The sequence below is a fragment of the Salmo salar genome, chromosome ssa10 (genome assembly GCF_905237065.1).
Source record: "Salmo salar chromosome ssa10, Ssal_v3.1, whole genome shotgun sequence".
Classification (NCBI taxonomy): Eukaryota; Metazoa; Chordata; class Actinopteri; order Salmoniformes; family Salmonidae; genus Salmo; species Salmo salar.
Genome location: NC_059451.1, coordinates 21,203,107 through 21,220,742, shown reverse-complemented (window position 1 = coordinate 21,220,742; position 17,636 = coordinate 21,203,107). Strand labels below are relative to the sequence as shown.

The following is a 17,636-nucleotide window of genomic DNA, read 5'->3' as shown; positions in this document are numbered from 1 at the left end:
TTCCCCTCTAAAAAGTTACTGCTTGGCTCACAGTCTGTGTATAACACTGCAATGCCTACTGTAATGTATTGTAGGTCATTACAATGGTGTATGAGGAGGGTAAATCATTTTGGGGAGCATGGCTTGGACTCTATTAGCAACAGTATATTAGTCTGGGTAGCCAGCAGACAGAGCTGAATAACATCAGTGGGAAAGGGTTGTTTCTGGCATCAAGAACACTTGGTCCCTTGTCTCACTGTATCTTTAATCTAGATTCAGATTCCGATTGTTTAATTGTCACATGTACAGGGTTGCAGATAGGATTGCAGGGTATAGTGAAAATCAGGACTAGTGAAATAAAAAAAGAAAATATAATACAAACAATACAAATAGAAATATCACTATTTACATCATAACAACTGTGGCAGTGATGAATAAATAAATGTCCATTGGGCTGGAGGCAGAGTAAAGACTGTTGATGGGGTGATGTGGAATGACTATAGGGGGAGCAGCAGCATGGGTGAAATAAAAACAAAAAGTAATAATATACATTTTAACAACATAATATACATATTGCCATCTAGGCTATCAAACTCTGTAATTGTTTCAGTTCTCCACAATTAACTCTCTCCAAAGTCTATAGATAATGTGTGAAGCTCTAATTCCCCCTGTCATTAAAACAGCCATGCAAATGGACACTCTCCTAACATAATTAGCTCAAGTCTTTAAAAGAGGGTTCCTTATTGGCAATGGTATTGTCTCCTTTTTCTACTCTTTCAAATCCACAGGATGTACAAAGCGGTAAGATGTAAAAAGGAGTGGACTCTTGGAGCCAAAGTCAGACTCAATAAACCCATTGATGAACCCAGTATAGAACAGAAAGGATCAGACTGTGGTTGTTAGCTGGTATTTGTATTTAAAAGAAATTGGCCATTCATGATATCAAACTCCGGTGTTAGAAGCCATTGAGGTTAGACTAATTAGAGTGCCACACTGCCACACATTTTCCGCAACATTCCCAGGGTGTGTGTGTGTGTGTGTGTGTGTGTGTGTGTGTGTGTGTGTGTGTGTGTGTGTGTGTGTGCGTGCGTGCGTGCGCGTGTTTTATTTAGCTTTTTGCCTCTCAATGCCAGGAACAGCTGGCAAGAGATCGATTTTCATCGTTTCCGACTCAGGCCAGGGCCGCAGTCCTTATTCGGAAGGATTAAAGTGGCAGGATTCGTGGAATTTTCCCCTCCTGTTCGCACCATGATTCTCTCTGAAGCCCCTCAGATGCTTTAGAGGAAACCTCGCATAAGGTCTAATGAGCAATGGGAAAGCCTCTAGCTCTCCTTTTATATGTCCACCACAATACTAAGCAGAGCACAACCCAGCCCTCTCACACCCTCATTAACATGTGTGCCCTCTCCCTATTCAAAACAGCCTGTCCTTACTTTATTTAGCCAGGTGCTTCCCTTCTTAGCTTTTACTCCATGCTGTTGATGCAGTCACTCTGACTTAGCATTGATGGTGAGTCATGAGGAGGAGTTAGACATAATATTTAAGACATAATATAACTATCTCACTCCTTCAGAAGGGCCAACTAAATACCCAAATCATAGTGAAATGTCTAGTGTAGTGCCATGTGAATGTTTATTGCCAAAGCAAGGGTATGCAAACATGTTATGACCTGGAAATAGGGAAATTGGAAAATACACAAGTCATTCAGTTAATGGTTGGGCTTCCTGTCCTTGTTCCAGTATCAGGAACATCATCAATAAGGAAAAATAAGTGACAGACTGAATCACATTTAAATACTCAGGTGTCCACACTACCTGCATGTGTACACCAATGATAGGTCAGGTTTACTGCAACATCATTTTAAGGGGTCCTTATGAAAGTATAAATATATATGTAATTACACTGTAACAAGTATTGTAATTAATTGTAATAATTAATAGTTACAGTATACTAACAACATGAATTAATGAATGAATGAAATCGTATTTTCGTGTCAAATCCCCAACTGGTGTCACGTCCTGACCAGTATAAGGGTTATTTGTTATTGTAGTTTGGTCAGGACGTGGCAGAGGGTATTTGTTTTATGTGGTTCGGGGTGGTGTTTTTGTAGAAGGGTATTTGATTTATGTATTCCGGGGGTTTTGGGCACTGTTCCTTGTTAATGTATTTCTATGTTTAGTCTAGTTAGTTGTATTTCTATGTTTGGGTTAATGCGGGGTTGGACTCTCAATTGGAGGCAGGTGCTTTCTCGTTGCCTCTGATTGAGAGTCCTATATATGGGTCATTGTTTGGTTTAGTGTTTGTGGGAGACTGTTCCTTGTTTTGCTGAGTGTGAGCCTGACAAGACTGTTGTGTTGTTCGTGAGTTCATTTAGTTTTGTTGTTTTTGGTGTTCTTGTTATATAAATAAATATACAAGATGAGCATCCACATTCCTGCTGCGTTTTGGTCCTCCATTCCAGACGACAACCGTGACAACTGGCAACCCATCCCTTATCGGATTAATTGAGACATAAACAAACATTATTACAATAATTCACTATGGTAATTCAATTATAATTCTTCTTCTGGTGTTCTCTGCATTGACAACAATTTTTTCTATGTTTCATGTTTTTAGTCAATATGTCCCACTCATACATTTTGATCATGTTGGGCTAAATTATAGAACTCCGGGATTCTGGCCTTCTAGGCAGAGTTTCTCTGTCTAGTGTCTGTGTCATTTTGCCAATTTAAATTTTTTCTTTTTATTGGCCAGTCTGAGATATGGCTTTTTCTTTACAACTCTGCCTAGAAGGCCAGCATCCCGGAGTCACCTCTTCACTGTTGACGTTGAGACGGGTGTTTTGCGGGTACTATTTAATGAAGCTGCCAGTTGAGGACTTGTGAGGTGTTTGTTTCTCAAACTAGACACTCTAATGTACTTGTCCTGTTGCTCAGTTGTGCACCGGGGCCTCCCACTCCTCTTTCTATTCTGGTTAGAACCAGTTTGCGCTGTTCTGGGAAGGGAGTAGTACACAGCATTGTACGAGATCTTCAGTTTCTTGGCAATTTCTCGCATGGAATAGCCGTCATTTCTCAGAAGAAGAATAGACTGCCGATTTTCAGAAGAAAGGACTTTTTGAGCCTGTAATCGAACCCACAAATGCTGATGCTCCAGATACTCAACTGGTCTAAAGAAGGCCAGTTTTATTGCTTCTTTAATCAACAGTTTTCAGCTGTGCTAACATAATTGCAAAAGGGTTTTCTAATGATCAATTAGCCTTTTAAAATGATAAACTTGGATTAGCTAACACAACGTGCCATTGGAACACAGGAGTGATGGTTGCTGATAATGTGCCTCTGTACGCCTATGTAGATATTCCATTAAAAATCTGCCGTTTCCAGCTACAATAGTCATTTACAACATTAACAATGTCTACACAGTGTTTCTGATCAATTTGATGTTATTTTAATGGACAAAAAAATTATTTCAAAAACAAGGACATTTAGCAAGGACATTTAGCTAGCTAACCAACAACTGTAACGATGTATTTGGGTGACAAAAAGTAGTTATTATACAAATGTATTTATGTTTTCAATAAACATTGGAGATGACATATAGCTTACATGTTGTCAACAATCTAAGTCAACCTATGTGTTTTGCCCCATGGTTGTGCGCTCGTCATTTTTGTTGCTAAATAATCAACCCGTCTATAGAAATGATAGTGATCATAGAGAACGGTAGGGCTAGTAGGCTAATTGTAATGTCTTTTCTAAATTGTCATACAGTCTTCTTCATTACCACAGATTGTCTCTAAGACTCCAGGATGGGAAAATGCTTACGAAAAAGAAACAGACGAAGACACAGACGTTGTGAATTTCCATTGTTACTTGTAATGTTCAAGGATAGGTAGCATGAGTTTTTACTCACAACATAGTGTGGTCAAAGACTTAGTAACTTAGTTGTAGTGACGGTGTGGTTGTTTATTTTCTTAAATCACGGAACACAACAGCCGTTTATTTGATATGCTGTAGCTGTATTTTTTTGTTTTCAGTGACATCATTGGTTGATTGAACCTGCTGTCTGCTGTCTGATCAAAAAATTATGTTTTGTAGCAAATATTCTGGCCTTTGTGTTTCGCTGATTGCATGATCATGCTAGCAGTGAGTAGATATGGTTGTCCTTGTTCAAAAGAGCCATTGGACTTGTCTCAACGATGTTCCTATATGCCAGGACATTGTTGGGTATCTAGGTTGTCTCATTTTCCCTGGCTTTGTAATGACTACAGCCTGACTGGAACCATTAGTACCACTACAAGCCAAGCTAGCCATGTCTAGCTAGCTAGCTAGCTGTGTTTGCTATACCTAAAATGTACTGTAGTCTAACGTTATAGCTACAGTAGATAACTAGCCTAGCTAGCCACAGTGCCTCTCATTAGGATCAAAACTGGAGACGTATATTAATGAGGATAAATGAGAGAAAAGGAATGACTGGCTTGATGACTCATATTAGTCTTGGAATAACTATACCTACAGTGGGGGAAAAAAGTATTTGAACCCCTGCTGATTTTGTACGTTTGCCCACTTACAAAGAAATGATCAGTCTATCATTTTAATAGTAGGTTTATTTGAACAGTGAGAGACAGAATAACAACAAAAAAATCCAGAAAAACGCATGTCAAAAATATTATAAAATGATTTGCATTTTAATGAGGGAAATAAGTATTTGACCCCTCTGCAAAACATGACTTAGTACTTGGTGGCAAAACCCTTGTTGGCAATCACAGAGGTCAGACGTTTCTTGTAGTTGGCCACCAGGTTTGCACACATCTCAGGAGGGATTTTGTCCCACTCCTCTTTGCAGATCTTCTCCAAGTCATTAAGGTTTCGAGGCTGACGTTTGGCAACTCAAACCTTCAGCTCCCTCCACAGATTTTCTATGGGATTAAGGTCTGGAGACTGGCTAGGCCACTCCAGGACTTTAATGTGCTTCTTCTTGAGCCACTCCTTTGTTGCCTTGGTTGTGTGTTTTGGGTCATTGTCATGCTGGAATACCCATCCACGACCCATTTTCAATGCCCTGGCTGAGGGAAGGAGGTTCTCACCCAAGATTTGACGGTACATGGCCCCGTCCATCGTCCCTTTGATGCGGTGAAGTTGTCCTGTCCCCTTAGCAAAAAACACCCCCAAAGCATAATGTTTCCACCTCCATGTTTGACAGTGGAGATGGTGTTCTTGGGGTCATAGGCAGCATTCCTCCTCCTCCAAACACGGCGAGTTGAGTTGATGTCAAAGAGCTCCATTTTGGTCTCATTTGACCACAACACTTTCACCGGTTGTCCTCTGAGTCATTCAGATGTTCATTGGCAAACTTCAGACGGGCATGTATATGTATTCCTGAGCAGGGGGACCTTGCGGGCGCTGCAGGATTTCAGTCCTTCACGGAGTAGTGTGTTAACAATTGTTTTCTTGGTGACTATGGTCCCAGCTGCTTTGAGATCATTGACAAGATCCTCCCGTGTAGTTCTGGGCTGATTCCTCACCGTTCTCATGATCATTACAACTCCACGAGGTGAGATCTTGCATGGAGCCCCAGGCCGAGGGATATTGACAGTTCTTTTGTGTTTCTTCCATTTGCGAATAATCGCACCAACTGTTGACACCTTCTCACCAAGCTGCTTGGAGATGGTCTTGTAGCCCATTCCAGCCTTGTGTAGGTCTACAATCTTGTCCCTGACATCCTTGGAGAGTTCTTTGGTCTTGGCCATGGTGGAGAGTTTGGAATCTGATTGATTGATTGCTTCTGTGGACAGGTGTCTTTTTTACAGGTAACAAGCTGCGGTTAGGAGCACTCCCTTTAAGAGTGTGCTCCTAATCTCAGCTCGTTACCTGTATAAAAGACGCCTGGGAGCCAGAAATCTTTCTGATTGAGAGGGGGTCAAATACTTATTTCCCTCATTAAAATGCAAATCAATTTATAACATTTTTGACAAGCGTTTTTCTGGATATTTTTGTTGTTATTCTGTCTCTCACTGTTCAAATAAACCTACTAATAAAATTATAGACTGATCATTTCTTTGTCAGTGGGCAAACGTACAAAATCAGCAGGGGATCAATTACTTTTTTCCCCCACTGTATGTGTTGTAGCTAGCTAGCTAGCTAACGTGTGTCTGTGAGATGTATCACATTTAACTTGTTTAGTATAGTCCGTTTCCAACTCCACTCACTATTTGAGGCTGTATAGTCTGTTTGTTTGTGTTGTAGTTCTTGGCTAGCTTAATGTTCCGTTTGGTAGCTAAAAACTCACATGGCTGGTAGCACCGTCACGAAAAGGGACATGAGGGAAGCTCTTCAATATTACGTTTTTCTAAGTAGTGAGAACGCTCAGGAGCAGGCAATGATTCAATTTAATCTTTAGACATGTACTTTTCTTAAAATGTAGTTTTGTAATTGACTAAAACAAGCAGACAACAATAAAAAGGTTTTTGAAAAATGTCAAGTTTTAGCTGGAGTCAATGGGGTAACCTAGGTAACAACAGGTTGTTTTCCCCACAGGCGGGCGGTGCCGTGACTTTCTATCTACTACAGGCTGGGACTATAACTATAAAAATAGTTATTTTGGGGGATTTTGAATTATTATTTAACTTATTTTCAGATATCTTCAGAACTACCCACAATTCACTATTGTCAACATCAGCTGGCTAATGTTAGCTACTAGCCATGCTAGCATGTAATTACATTCAACATCAACGAAGAAGAAAGCATATAAATGAGTGCGAAAAACTGTATCTCCTCTTCTCCTGTGCATTTGGTAGTGGTAGTCCAGCTAGCGAGTGAGTTGTAGTAGATTTCCGTCGTCCGCAGCTAATGCTAGTTTTCAATTCAGACCCAACAGCTTTTTAAAAAGTGAAATATACCAAGGAGGTGTGTTATTGCTGGGTGCAGTAATACCCACAAGGACGGGGTTTCGACTAATTTGTGGCCCAAAAATGAGAAGCTAGCATTGAAATTGGACCAGTTGGTCCGGTTGAAGCGAGCGGATTGGAGTAAGGGAACAGTGGGCACATCTACTGTATGCGGTGCTCATTTCATCCCGGAGGACTTTGATGGCTATAACCAGTGGATGGCAAGATTTGGAATGAGGCACCGACTGAAACCAGGTGCTGTGCCGAGCGTGAATGTGAAGCTTGCAACCTCTGTTTCCTATCGACCTACCGGTACATTGTGAGTGTCAGCAGTGATTGAAATAAACCGCTTACATTCAATTTGGATTTACCTTACTATATTGCTATTCGTTTAACTGACTCTCCCTCGGCTGGTAAAAAGGCCTCTCCCTCTGAAGTGCCTCTCTCCTTGGCTTTTCTTTGGTAGCTAACTCATCTGTCTATCAGTAAGTTCTGTGGGTTCCTGCCAAGTGCTAGCAACCTTGCAAGCTGATTTGTAACAATAAATTCAAAAAGTATTTGCTTGTAAGTTGGCTGAAAATTAAATTGAAACCAGTAGTCATGAATGCAAATTATTTGGTTTCATTTGAAGTTATACATTTGAAGTTATTTTTGTTGGAGTTTACATTATAGGGAATAGGCTGGCTTGCCGGGCCCTCCATATAACATCACACCCCACATAACATTTTTCAGCATTATTCGGAATTCTGATCGGTTTTATGTAATAACTCCAAAAATAGAAAAGTGAGGCGTAGCTTTGCTTTGGGACTTTTGATCCATATATTAATGCAAATCCATATGTTACATGTGGTTTAAAAATGCTACCTACCCTTTGAAAAGGGGAAAAAGACAATCCTGTTTTTTCTGAATTAGCTTGCTAGCTAGACTACACACCATACTATAGGCTGTAGATTTGAGTCACCACTATTAAAATCGTTATTTTATGTTATTGAGTAGGCCTATATCTTTGTTTATTCTAATTAATCAAATTATTAGTACAACAATATAAATCCTTATTATTTTGTAAGAAATGTAAGATATTTTAAAATGTTGCAATTAAGTTGACTAAATTAGATGCTCATATTTAGTTTGTTTTCACTGGGTAATGAGTAGTAAATAAGTATCTGGTAATTGCTCATGATTCAATTTTATTAATACTCAGAATACTAAACAAAATAACAAACAAAGGAAAACGAATGTCACATTCTGCAGGCTTTCACTGAGCTGTACAACAACAAGATCCCACAACTGAACGAGGGAAAAAGGGCTGCCTAAGTATGATTCCCAATCAGAGACAACGATAGACAGCTGCCTCTGATTAGGAACCATGTTCAGCCAAACACAAAGAAATATATGACATAGAGTTCCCACCCCATATCATTTACATTTTAGTCATTTAGCAGACGCTCTTATCCAGAGCGACTTACAGTAGTGAATGCATACATTTCATTTCATGCATTTTTTTGTGTACTGGCCCCCCGTGGAAATCGAACCCACAACCCTGGCATTGCACACACCATGCTGGCGTTGCAAACACCATGCTCTACCAACTGAGCCACCCTGACCTAACAAACAGAGAAAAACGTCTCTCTCAGGTCAGGGCGTAACATGGGTAACTATGTACATAGGTGACGTACTATGTAGGTACCCAATAATTACAATAAGTAGCCCTTAAGATACACTTCATTTTAACTAGCTAAATCTTGTTAAATTACATTGTACTTATTCAGATAGTACATGTACTCTGTGGTGTACTAGTGGGTTTATCATCCCACTTGGACGGCAAGGAGGTTCAGGTTGTCATAATGGGCAACAACACATTAATTATAAGTAATTTTTGAAATTATAATCTGGGATGACATTTGTATGGTAGACCCCAGTCAGTGAGGTTGACCTATATCTGATCTGTTTTTGTCAACTCAATCAAGTTCACCCAGATTACACATTTTTGGGGTGCAGCTGCCCGTGACAACATTGAGTGGAGAATTTGTTGAACAGTGCGTATTCATGGGTAGGTACTTAGAGCCTATTGAGCCTCCAACGTTTCTAACCTTGGACACCTAGCGCTTCTGTCCACATTTTGTGACAGTTGGTACTGAATCAGATGCAGCTGAGAAGAAACGAAACAAATGGTGGAAACGTGCCCATTTGTATGAAGCATGGTAACGAGCATTTGTTGTTACACCTGTAATTACAGACTGCAGTTACCACCAGTTACATGTTATTACAGAGTCATTACAATTAACTACAATACTTGTTACAGTGTAATCACACATGTAATTACACTGTAATAGGAACCCTTAAAACGAACTGTTAGCAAGTTCTAGCTACAATAAACAGAAATAAACTCGTATTTTAGGGACTAAACATAAATATCAACGTGGACATTGCTGAGGCCAATTTGTAAGGTCTTTACAAGCAGCTTGTTGCCTGTAAAATAATTTATCCTACCAATTCAAGTTCAACCTAGTCCTTCTCTGGCCAGTGAGTGACAGTTTCCCCTCTCTCAAACGGGTTTAAATCCTTTCCACAACATATTCTAGAGGGGTGGAAGATTTTCTTCCTATGGGCCCAGTCCAAGTCAAATACTTATGAACTCATTGCAAAGGAAAGTCGCACATCAAACAGCAAGATGTTGCAAAGCTAAGCTTAAGGGAAATGTGGTAAACAGGACACACCTCCCAGTGTAAACTGCACAGATGAAGAACGGTAAAACAGCAAACTGACACATAGCGAAGCAGACATATTTTAATGTGACTTCTCTGATTATACTTGTCACATTACCTTATTTCCTCAGGTTAAACGCGGTGTCATAGCCTGGAGGCTGCTCAACTGTTTGATGCCCTTAGCCACACACACCCTTCATTTCAACAGTGTGTCCTTTTCAAGTGAGATGTGAACATGGCTCATACATTGGCACGCCTGCCAACTGTATTTCATGCTGACCTGACATGAGAAAAAAGGAAAAAGTATAAAAACGAGGTTGGCCAAGCATAATGATCCAATATGTATTTTGAACTGGACTAAGGCTGGCTGAGGAACATCAAACATTGTGTTGTGAATTTATTGGTCTCCCTACTCAGTGATTGGCTGTTGGGGTTTATCGTGTGGAGGTCGGCCTGACCTCGACAGCTGTTGTGCTCTGCTTAATTCGTAAGTTATGACCCATGACCTTGGACAGGATATGATTCGTGCCGACTTTCAGAGCTTTTGTAAATATATTGATTTGTTTTTCTCTTCGATCATTGTACCTCCAACATTGGCTAAAAAGAAAGACATGTTGAACCCCAATCAGTCAAAAAGAAAACTCTCTCCTCTCATTATTATTTCAACAAGCTATTTTTAGCCCCTTGGTGACACACAAATGAAGGCCTACTTAGCCAGTGTGGTTTTTGCAAGCTATCTGCCATTGGTTTGCCAGGCACTTTATCATGGCTGATGGGTATTTAGGTGATTTGATTAACAAATACTTTAAAGAGCCGTGGGGATTAGGTCGGGCTGCAACAATAACACGTTTCAGGAATTGATATCTGACCTGTGTGTTCAAAATCAGTAGGACAGAATAGGATGCTTTTTCAGACAGAACTGCACCTTGGAGTGGATTTGCAAAATTATGCAATTGATATCTGGCCACAGATCGTGTCCAGACCAGTACAAGAAGTGTTACATTTCAATATACCACAGATCATTTAGTCATTCAGTATAATATTCCACTGAACTCTAAGAACATCACTGTAGAGGGGTGGTATCATATTGTACCTAAACACAAATATGAGAACACGAATCAGCATCTATCTGGGTCTCATACACAGTGGATTTAATTCAGTTAATTCAGATATCCCAACCATTTAGATGTTGGACTATCACTCCTTTGCTCACCTTTTACTCTCAGACTGTGCTACCTGCTCTCTTCAACCCCACCTTCCATCTGTCTCAGTCCCTTCCCTTCCCTTCCCTCTCTCTGTCTCAGTCCCTTCCCTCTCTCTGTCTCAGTCCCTTCCCTCTCTCTGTCTCAGTCCCTTCCCTCTCTCTGTCTGTCTCTTCCCTCTCTCTGTCTCAGTCCCTTCCCTCTCTCTGTCTCAGTCCCTTCCCTCTCTCTGTCTCAGTCCCTTCCCTCTCTCTGTCTCAGTCCCTTCCCTCTCTCTGTCTGTCCCTTCCCTCTCTCTGTCTCAGTCCCTTCCCTCTCTCTGTCTGTCTCTTCCCTCTCTCTGTCTCAGTCCCTTCCCTCTCTCTGTCTCAGTCCCTTCCCTCTCTCTGTCTCAGTCCCTTCCCTCTCTCTGTCTCAGTCCCTTCCCTCTCTCTGTCTCAGTCCCTTCCCTCTCTCTGTCTCAGTCCCTTCCCTCTCTCTGTCTGTCTCTTCCCTCTCTCTGTCTCAGTCCCTTCCCTCTCTCTGTCTGTCTCTTCCCTCTCTCTGTCTGTCTCTTCCCTCTCTCTGTCTCAGTCCCTTCCCTCTCTCTGTCTCAGTCCCTTCCCTCTCTCTGTCTCAGTCCCTTCCCTCTCTCTGTCTCAGTCCCTTCCCTCTCTCTGTCTCAGTCCCTTCCCTCTCTCTGTCTCAGTCTCTTCCCTCTCTCTGTCTCAGTCCCTTCCCTCTCTCTGTCTCAGTCCCTTCCCTCTCTCTGTCTCAGTCCCTTCCCTCTCTCTGTCTCAGTCCCTTCCCTCTCTCTGTCTCAGTCCCTTCCCTCTCTCTGTCTGTCTCTTCCCTCTCTCTGTCTCAGTCCCTTCCCTCTCTCTGTCTCAGTCCCTTCCCTCTCTCTGTCTCAGTCCCTTCCCTCTCTCTGTCTCAGTCCCTTCCCTCTCTCTGTCTGTCTCTTCCCTCTCTCTGTCTCAGTCCCTTCCCTCTCTCTGTCTCAGTCCCTTCCCTCTCTCTGTCTAGTCTCTTCCCTCTCTCTGTCTCAGTCCCTTCCCTCTCTCTGTCTCAGTCCCTTCCCTCTCTCTGTCTCAGTCCCTTCCCTCTCTCTGTCTCAGTCCCTTCCCTCTCTCTGTCTCAGTCCCTTCCCTCTCTCTGTCTCGTCTCTTCCCTCTCTCTGTCTCAGTCCCTTCCCTCTCTCTGTCTCAGTCCCTTCCCTCTCTCTGTCTCAGTCCCTTCCCTCTCTCTGTCTCAGTCCCTTCCCTCTCTCTGTCTCAGTCCCTTCCCTCTCTCTGTCTCAGTCCCTTCCCTCTCTCTGTCTCAGTCCCTTCCCTCTCTCTGTCTCAGTCCCTTCCCTCTCTCTGTCTGTCTCTTCCCTCTCTCTGTCTCAGTCCCTTCCCTCTCTCTGTCTCTAGTCCCTTCCCTCTCTCTGTCTGTCTCTTCCCTCTCTCTGTCTCAGTCCCTTCCCTCTCTCTGTCTCAGTCCCTTCCCTCTCTCTGTCTCAGTCCCTTCCCTCTCTCTGTCTCAGTCCCTTCCCTCTCTCTGTCTGTCTCTTCCCTCTCTCTGTCTGTCTCTTCCCTCTCTCTGTCTCAGTCCCTTCCCTCTCTCTGTCTCAGTCCCTTCCCTCTCTCTCTCAGTCCCTTCCCTCTCTCTGTCTCAGTCCCTTCCCTCTCTCTGTCTCAGTCCCTTCCCTCTCTCTGTCTCAGTCCCTTCCCTCTCTCTGTCTGTCTCTTCCCTCTCTCTGTCTCAGTCCCTTCCCTCTCTCTGTCTGTCTCTTCCCTCTCTCTGTCTCAGTCCCTTCCCTCTCTCTGTCTCAGTCCCTTCCCTCTCTCTGTCTCAGTCCCTTCCCTCTCTCTGTCTCAGTCCCTTCCCTCTCTCTGTCTCAGTCCCTTCCCTCTCTCTGTCTCAGTCCCTTCCCTCTCTCTGTCTCAGTCCCTTACATCTCTCTCAGTCCCTTACATCTCTCTCAGTCCCTTCCATCTCTCTCAGTCCCTTCCATCTCTCTCTATCTCAGTCCCTTCCATCTCTCTCTATCTCAGTCCCTTCCATCTCTCTCTCTCAGTCCCTTCCATCTCTCTCTCTCAGTCCCTTCCATCTCTCTCTCTCAGTCCCTTCCATCTCTCTCTCAGTCCCTTCCATCTCTCTTAGTCCCAGCCTCTTCCCTCAGCTGTTCCATACTCTGGTCTACTGGGATTGATACAATATTTTCCGACCTCAATTAGCAGTGCCTGTTGACTAATTCCGACTGTTTCTGCACCTGAGAGGTTGGAAGCATGGGCTGGAAAAACTGAGTGGGGCGAGGGCGTAGCAGGGCTGTCGGGGCAATGTAGCCGTGTTGACAGACCGTAAGGGCAACACAGAGGACAAGGAGGGGCCTCGCACTGGACAGTATTCGGGGCTCTGCATTGCTGTACTTCCCCACTCACACAGCAACATTAAAACGTGTGGGAAGGAGCAAGGAGTCTGCTGTGGGTGAGTGGTGTGAATGTGCAAGTTTGTGTGTGAGTGCTTGCGTGCGTGCATGCATATGCATTTGCATGTGTGTGCGTGTGAGATTTATGTTTGGATAATAAAGTCATTGCTGTTTTCTTCATCTTGTATTAGACACTTGAGAAAATCTAGTCAACTCAACACAAAAATCTACTCTGCCAGCCAAGCCACTTAAAGATAATGTGCTCTCTTTTCACCGGGACAGTTGTACTGTGGCTGCACTCTTGTATCTGTGTCATTGGAAGCTCATTACAAATGCAGAGCTTCCTCCCAGTCGTCCCTCTCCAATCTATAGCACAGTGACCGTATCAGTATCAAGGAATTCTCTAGGTAAAGACGTTTTAAGTCTAATTGAAAAAGCCTTTAAGCAATGGCCTGTGGTAACACAGAACCCAAACTAGACCTCAGAATAGACCGAACCAGATTGTCTCATTGTGAGGTATGACCACATCACGACCACAAGGTCCCTTTAACTAATTTCAAGGCAAAGCCTGAATGACCACTGGTTTGGCAGGGTGCTGCTGTATGCGTACAGGCAGGTACACACCCTCACTGTGCTGTAGTGTTCATAGAGAATCTTTCTTTCCAGGGCAGGAAATGAGAGGATCGTGGGTAAAGAGAGCATTGCATTTGGGGGCAGCACATTTTCATGGGGAACCACTCTGTACAACCGACTAACCACTTCTGACAAGATCATGGAAAGCCACAAATCTCCCAATCCAGATGCATCACTTTTGCTGCTTTCTAAGGGAGCATGAAAAAGTTTCAGCTAGCTACAGTCCACTTATTAAGTTCCCTTGCCATGCCAATTCAACATTTCCACTGCTGCGCCAATGAATTTAAAGGTCCAATGCAGACATTTTTAACTCAGTAACAAATCATTTCTGGGTAACAATTAAGTACCTTACTGTGATTGTTTTCAATTAAATTGGTCAAAAAGAAATACAAATGGCTTCTTCGCAAAGGCCAATTGCTCAAGCAAGAATTTTGCTAGGACTTTCTGGGAGTGGTCTGAGTGGGGAGGGGAAAACTGAAAATGAGCTCTTATTGTAAGCATTTCACTGTTAGTCCACACCTATTGTTTACGAAGCATGTGATGAATACAATTTGATTTGATTGATTGGCAGAGAGGTTTGGAACTCTTATTGGTCTATTAACTAATTTACTACATGTTGATGTCACCATGAAAGGCCAAAACTCCATCCCACCAAAACAGGCTGACATTTCTGGCAGTCTTTTCAAACAGCTCTTACACCAAAAGGGCATTATCATAATTTTCACAATTTCACAGTATTATTCCAACCTCATAGTGTGGAAATATATATAAAACACAGGAAAATCACATGCTTGACTTCACTGGGCCTTTAAAGAGACAAACTGAGTTTTGTAGTCATGACTGCATCACAACGTAAATTAAGGTTCGGTTTGTTTCAATCCTGCCCACATGCCCACAACTGGCAGTACACAAGTAATCATCAATTTGGCGTGCAGCTGCACGCGACCCTATCGTAATGCCTATGGTACATTTGGGTTAACTTTGGATATCCCTATGGGGCTAGTTAGGGAGCATAGGGAAATTACAAAATATACATTGGACAATATGTTAAAATTCCACTTGCTCCAAATTTAAATAACTTAAAAAGCTCAAACCACATTTAAATTGTAGAAATTTGCATACAAATATTGAAAGCATTTAATGAGAAAACTAAAAGATGTGCAAAATGAAAATATTGTCTTATTTACATTGTGTAATTTATTGACGGTCCCTAACTAGCCCGAAGATAGGCTATCTAAAGTCAAACCAACTTTGCCACTGTCGCACACCAGCCAGTTGAAGCTAATTGGCAGAAGATTTGGCTAACTCTTTCCACCTGTGAACACACATGAGACACCCACATCAAACCACACGCCGACACCAACTCACATTTGAATTGAGTCAGGGCCGCTAACGTTTCTTAATGACCCAAACGAGGACAAATCAGGAAGTTCAGCCTCCCTTTAAAGTGTCAAACATAGAGAGTAACATTTTATGATTATATCTGACATCTAAACCACCAATATGAAAATTTGAATCCCCATTTGAGGGAAGTGAACACCGACACAAATTTGAATTGTGATAATTCAAGTCAATGTGAATTTATGTTGGCGTGTGTGTGAGGTATAAAACTGTCTGCCAGATGAGTAGTCTAGTTAACAAATGTTAACAAATGTCACCCAACTGTTATAAGGCTGTACACAGTGGCAGGCTGACTGGGCAGTCCCTGCTGTTACCTTGGTAGCATGGAAAAAACCTGACTCACCCACTGACGTAAAAAGGCATTAACGACTAAATGGATAAATATAACCGTCAAAGGTGTAAACGTCTCAAGGCTGTCCAGTGGCCACTGGGAAGTCAGTTCATGACCAGCGACAACTTGTCTGACCTGGTCAAAGGTCTGAAAGACACCATTGATTGAGATCGTAGAGTGAGTGACACCTATGCCCAGTGCACTTCCCTCCTCTCAAGTGTCCTTATTACTAACATCAGATACAGTGCTGTCCAATCTGGAAAAACTAGGACAACTGAACATACTGAGATGAGATGGTAACAGGTGATGAGAAGTCTGATCTGTTTAAGGCATTTTTGGAAGATCCTTGATGAGACTGTAGGTATGTGTTAGGAGATTTGGCATGTTGCATGGGTATGTGGAAATTCTCTGACTGTCTACAATAAATTATACAGCGCTGGCGAGCCCAACGCACCTGCTGTACACGGATGTGAAGCCAGCTCTCTGGTCTGATTTGAAGTTTTCACACACACATGATCTGTGTTAGAGGTTGATTCTGGGTCTGTACTTAACAGTTTAAATCACAAAGGCTCCAAATTATCCCGACTATCCCCTTAACAAGCGCTAAACAAACTTGGTTTGAAAACTGTGAAAAATTGAAAATTGTGCCCATGTAAACTGTGACAGAAATGGTTTGTGGGTACATCTGCCCCTTGCAACTGGAGGACTTTCAACACAGTTTTGACATGTTAATCCCCTGTGAAATTGAAGCTTTTTTCCCAAGCCCAGTTTGCACGACCAACTGATGCACAATGTCTTTCCTCAAGTCTGCCTTGCTGTAAACACAGTGCCGGGTTTCCCATGAGGTGGCTTAAACCACGCTGTGGAATTCCCAGTTTACCTAGCATCGTCTCCCGCTCCAAACACGGCACAAATAGGCGCCAAAGGCTGATACAAGCCAGTGAAACTCCTATGAACTGCTATAAAAGTAGCAAGATCAGAGAGTTTACACCACCATAAAAGACAATAGGCACCCCACCTCTTCTCCGTCACATAGGAAAGATAGAAAGGGGAGATAGTGTCAGCTTACTCACTTTCAGCGTAGTTTTTCCGTCTGGTGCCGTCCACCTTGCCTGTTTTGTCGATACAGAGAAAGAACTTGTTGGCGGAGTAGAGCCGCCGTAGTCGTACGTCGCCCTCTAGGTGATTGTAACTGCGTGTGTGCCGCTCCAGTGTCCATGAGCAGTTGATGCCTCTCGCCAGTACTTGGAGGGGTTCATGCCCTACCCCGAGCGGGCAGCCCCCCAGAGCTGTGCCAGCCACCAGGAGCAGGGTGAGGAACGCCAAGCGAAGGGATGCAGCACTGGGCAGGGGCGGAAGCCCAGCGTGGGCAGTGCCAATGGCAGCGAGGTCAGGACGGAGACTAGCGACGGGTGCCATCCATCTGCACATGGTGGGTCAGACTCCCAAGGTGCACATTGCACAGGCAGTATGCATGCTGGCTGGCTGGAGACCCGGGCTGTGTCGTCCAGGTGAGTGGTCTCTCTCTGAGGGTGGGAAGGGGTGATGATCGAGGGGGCAGCAGACCCTGTCACTGAGGATCAGAGCAGAGAGGAACCTGGGCTTCCAAACAGCAGTGCAGAGAGGAACATGGGCTTCCAATCAGCAGAGCAGAGAGGAACCTGGGCTTCCAACCAGTCCTCTTTCCCAGATGAGTTTGTTTCTTAACTTATGTGTCTGATGATGATCTCCTCTTATTTCTCTTTCAGCTTCTATTCACCGGAAAACAATTCACTTTGTAAATCCATTGCCAAAAGCAATCTGTTATTTTCTGTTGTTTCCTTGTTCTCCAAAAGCTTGTTCTGTTCCTTGGCTTGTGTCCTTATTTTACGGCTGCAGAGTCAGTCAGTGTCCTGTCTTGCGATGTGTGCACCTTGCGATGCTCCTCTCTCCAAATGGACTGGAATAAGGTGCTTGTCTGTGCTGCTGACCCGTGGCTGAGAAGGAGTTGAATGAGGAGAGAGAGTGAATGTGTGCATGTGTAAATGTGTGTGAGAATGTGATAGGGAGAGAGAGTCACAGAAAGAGTGAGTGAGTGTGTGTGTGTGTGTGTGTGTGTGTGTGTGTGTGT

The 17,636-nt window shown here is 43.2% G+C and overlaps 1 protein-coding gene across 1 annotated transcript in view; it reads right to left on the bottom strand.

Moving 5' to 3' along the window:
- LOC106613753 (fibroblast growth factor 10) overlaps positions 1–17,636 on the bottom strand; it is a 47,230-nt gene extending 29,594 nt beyond the window's left edge. Inside the window, exon 1 of the mRNA XM_014216329.2 lies at positions 16,600–17,636. Coding sequence (XP_014071804.1) covers positions 16,600–16,957 — 358 coding nt within the window. The 5' untranslated portion in view covers positions 16,958–17,636. The remainder of the gene's footprint in view (positions 1–16,599) is intronic.